This window comes from Helicoverpa zea, chromosome 7 (assembly GCF_022581195.2).
Source record: "Helicoverpa zea isolate HzStark_Cry1AcR chromosome 7, ilHelZeax1.1, whole genome shotgun sequence".
NCBI classification, from domain to species: Eukaryota; Metazoa; Arthropoda; class Insecta; order Lepidoptera; family Noctuidae; genus Helicoverpa; species Helicoverpa zea.
Window position 1 is genome coordinate 446,044 of NC_061458.1, and position 4,189 is coordinate 450,232.

General features: G+C 32.7%; 1 protein-coding gene across 1 annotated transcript; it reads right to left on the minus strand.

Moving 5' to 3' along the window:
- Positions 1 to 361: 361 nt before the first annotated feature.
- LOC124631851 lies at positions 362 to 2,213 on the minus strand. The gene is made up of 2 exons (XM_047166480.1): positions 1,799 to 2,213; positions 362 to 1,433 (listed from the first exon to the last, which is right to left on the minus strand). The coding sequence occupies exon 2, from the start codon at positions 1,412 to 1,414 to the stop codon at positions 983 to 985; it is 432 nt and encodes a 143-aa protein (XP_047022436.1). The 5' UTR covers positions 1,415 to 1,433; positions 1,799 to 2,213; the 3' UTR covers positions 362 to 982.
- Positions 2,214 to 4,189: the final 1,976 nt, after the last annotated feature.

A 4,189-nucleotide genomic window follows, 5' to 3' on the forward strand; every position in this document is an offset into this window, starting at 1 on the left:
ATTAGCCCTTATTCCACTACAATAAGGCACATTATTGATACAAACAAAAAAAAAGTCTTAGAATGTAATATTGCCAAGTCTCTTTGACTGTGGGACTGTTAGAAATTCCAAGATTTCCAAAAGTGAGTTCGTTTTTACGTACAAATTGAAATCTTATATTGTGTTCACAAGAATTGTATAAATCTTTTTTCTTGTAACAAAGACATGTGGGTATAGGTAATATTTCGTTGAACAACTTAGCCTTTGATAGGTACCCATAGCTTTTTCGATAAATATTGCTGAGGACATACAGAGCATTCCCAAATACTTCTTAAAGACTTTTATGAGAAACCAGCTTTTATCTGCATAAAGAAAACCAGGAAAAAATTCTAAATCATTTATTATAATAATTCTTTTAACAGACTACATTTGATATTGCCATTAGCTGAAATACAAAAACAAATAACAAGCTACTGTTATTGGATTAAAGTAAATTATATCACAAAATAATTAAATGATAACTAAACAGTACACAAACAAAGCTGACAGCGACAGTATCCAGCGAAACAAAGTTAAACCCATTTGAAATGCTCTGGCTTTAAAATTTACAAAACAAATATAAAAGCTTGAAACTGAAAAAAATGTCACAAAGATAAATAAAAGTATAAGAAAACAGCTCGAGGTGACGCAGTTGAGAACGAAGCATTTAAAAGCCAAGAAGGAAAAAATAATTATAAGTTGCTTGTTTAAGGGCTGATTTTTCAATCATCGGTTAACTTCTATCTGAGGAATAAATATGGCGGTTTGACATATTTTCCATACAAAAGCTGTCAAAACGTTAAAAATACTCCTCAGATAGGAGTTATCTGGCGATTGAAAAATCAGCCCTTAGTTTAAGACGAAGTAAATTTAATTTAATGAAAACTTCCAACTCATGCAAAATAAATTGAGGCAAAATTAATAACTTAACTAATAAAACTTTAAATATAAACACAATAATGATTTAGTCTTTCTCAGGCTCGTCTTTTATCCAGCCACATGGCGGAACACACTTCAATGCCTTAGAACCCCAGCGTCTATGGTACCAGCATATTTTTTCTAGTGTTTTGGCCTTAGTATGACCTGAACGACCTTGAAGGAACTTTGATTGGCTCCAGGCCTTCACCGTTCCTTCTAAGGCTGCTACTTGCTTCACTAATTCATCAACTTTCTCCTTTAAATTGTCTTCTATCGCATCATGAGCAGTATCGATTTCAGATGCTCCCCTAGTTTCTACAATGGGTTGTTGAATACAAATGCGGTGGGGCATAAGATTCTGCCGGTTTTCATTTTCTATTTCTTTCTTGGAGAGAGAAATATACATTTCTATAATCCATTCCTCAGCTTTTTCGGTCAGAACTATTTCTATTTGGATTTCAAGTGACGGTGACGACATGGTTGGTTAATATTTATATCTGAAATAAGAATTAAAATATATTATAAATGTTTAATAGCTCGTTCAGTCAGTGGGTCGTCTTAGGGTTTCACATAAATACAATAAAACTTCTTCAATAATCTGTTAAGATATCATGTAAAATACGATTAAATGGGCTATTATCAATTACCCACAACTAAAAAAGTTGCTGACTCGGTTTCTACGAAATATTTCTGAATGCATGTTTACTATGTATTTTTATCAACATTTTAACATAATCGTCTAGACACATTAGGCTGCCCCATACAGTTTATTCACTCTCGTATTTTAAGTTAACATTTTTATATTTAAATCACCATGAAGGTATGTCTAAAAAACGTAACAATGGTACGAAAGAAAACTTACCGTGGAGATAGTTTAATTCAAATGTTATTATTCCTTTTTTTACAAATAGGCTGTTCACTAGTTCAACAACTTATTAAACAGTTAACTCTTACTTTTGATAAAAAAAGAAACGGTTAAAATTGAAATGTAATTTGTAACAAGGGAACGTCGCGTCGCTCGGCGTTCTTCGCTATCAATCGGCTGATTTCGGAACACATTCACAAAGTATGCTATAAAGTGTAGTTGCCAGATTTAAAGAAAAAAGTTTTAGATTTGTGTGTGAAGATTGGACTAATGAAACTTAATATTTAATTAAAAACATCATAAAATATTAAAAGAGGTTTATCAAAAATAATCATAGTTGCTTTTAATTAACTTTTGTAAATGAGTAGCACTTTAAAAGGGCTATACTTTTAGTTTTTCATCATTTCGTTGGACTTAAATTAACAAAAATATAATATTAAAGCATATTTTAGTGACGGGTATAAAAAATAAGAGTAGTGAAAATAGTAATGTGTAGTTTTTTCGTCTGTTAACCCAGCCGTTACCGTACAGTATATTCATACATCATCGTTGTGAGTATGTGTGTGTAACCTGCGCCTACAAACAATACTTTCTTAGTGTGTGTGAAGGAACATCGGAACGTTGAATGCGATATCATGATAAGCTAATTTGCTGCACCGTATTCAATAGGTTTGTTATTTCAATTGACATCATAAACTCATGAGTTTATGATTCTTTTTTCTTTATGTGTTTATTAGCTACTTTATTAGTTACTTTATTACCGGCCAAGTGCAACTCGGACCAAGGGTTCCGTAGCATTTTGTATAAAACGACGTTTATTGTATGGCAGCCTATCTAACAAGTTTATTTTATTCTTGTCTTCATCGTTTTTGGTTTTTGCGACTACAGAAATAAATAATTCAATTGCTATTGCTAGCCCGGTTCATGAGCACATCCTGGTGACAGACGGATTGCGAAAACTGATTAAAAATTGGTCCAGCCTCTGATTTAAAACCTACACTAATCTTAAATCTTTTGCTTACGGTAGAAAGAACACAAATAACAGCGAAGGGAGAATTTGGCTAGCTTGCTGGATTTTCAAACGTTGTGTGATTATTGAAAGTTTTCAGGTTGTTACCCGTCTGGACCGTTACTTCAGTTAACGGTGTTATTGTTAACGAAAGTAACTTTAGTATTTAATCTCTTCATAAGATTCTATTCAAACATTATTACTTTGATATTTTTTCTTGGCGGTAGATTGATAAAAATCGAGTGCCTATCATATTTATTCCCAATATCCACTCTCATAATTGTTTTAAACATTGGATTGAACTAATAAACCTACATACATTTTAGTAAAATCATGACTTCTTATCAAATTCTTGAGCCACAAATTGGATATTTTGAATTGAATTGAATTGAAAATATTTATTTCAAACTAAGCATACACAGTACACAGTCCATATTATGTTAGTAAATGAGAAACTTAAAAATCTATATTAGTAAAATTATATTGCACCTAACTGAATGTATTGATCACTCAAGTGATGATGAAAATGTTAATAACATAGAAATAAACCCAAGTTATTTTAATTAATCCCATCAAAATAAAATATATCTAACGAAAAACATTCATACAAGTTTCCCAAAAATATTACATGAATCTCATATCTCTTCAATCCACACTTCTAATCCGAAATATACATCCAAAGTTGGCATTAGGCCGCACCACGGAGTAAGAAAACATGAGCGGAGATGCCATAATGCAGGTAGGTCAGGCGCCTTCTACTGGGTCAAACACGTACTATGGGCATGACTAAAATGTTCAGTTACTAGCGAACTAACAAGGCTATTGCATTCTTTGCAACATCTGTCAACGATTTTTGGTATTATAAAAAACTAGCTTTTGCCCGCGACTTCAATCGCGTCGAATAGTGACTTCCGGCAGATTTTTGGTTTGACCAATAGATGGCGCTATATGTTTATTTATTTATTTTTATATTTTTTGTAATAAAACTATCCTATGTCCCTTCTCAAGTTCCAAACTATGTCTGTAAAAAAAATCACACAAATCGGTTCTGTAGTTTAGGCGTGAAGAAAAAACAGACAGAGTTACTTTCACATTTATAATATTAGTTAGGATTATCAGGCCAAAAGATGTCGTATAATGGCGAAGACAGTAACATTTCTCCCCCGTTCACCCGCATTTCAGCTACTTTCTCAGGAGATTTTTCATTATGGCATCTCCGCTAGTAATTTTGTTCTCCATGGGGCGCACACATAAGAGCGCTTGGAAACACGTTTATTGAATTAAAACTTTCCTTGTTACAGTAGTGTGCAGATGACTGATTACTTGGTACTGAACGAATCTGAATCGTAGTGAAGTTTTGTGTTTGCTCGCTTTATTTG

Bases quoted from the DNA above. Each gene is read 5' to 3' on its own strand.
- LOC124631851 (XM_047166480.1), bottom strand. From the start codon at position 1,414: ATGTCGTCACCGTCACTTGAAATCCAAATAGAAATAGTTCTGACCGAA.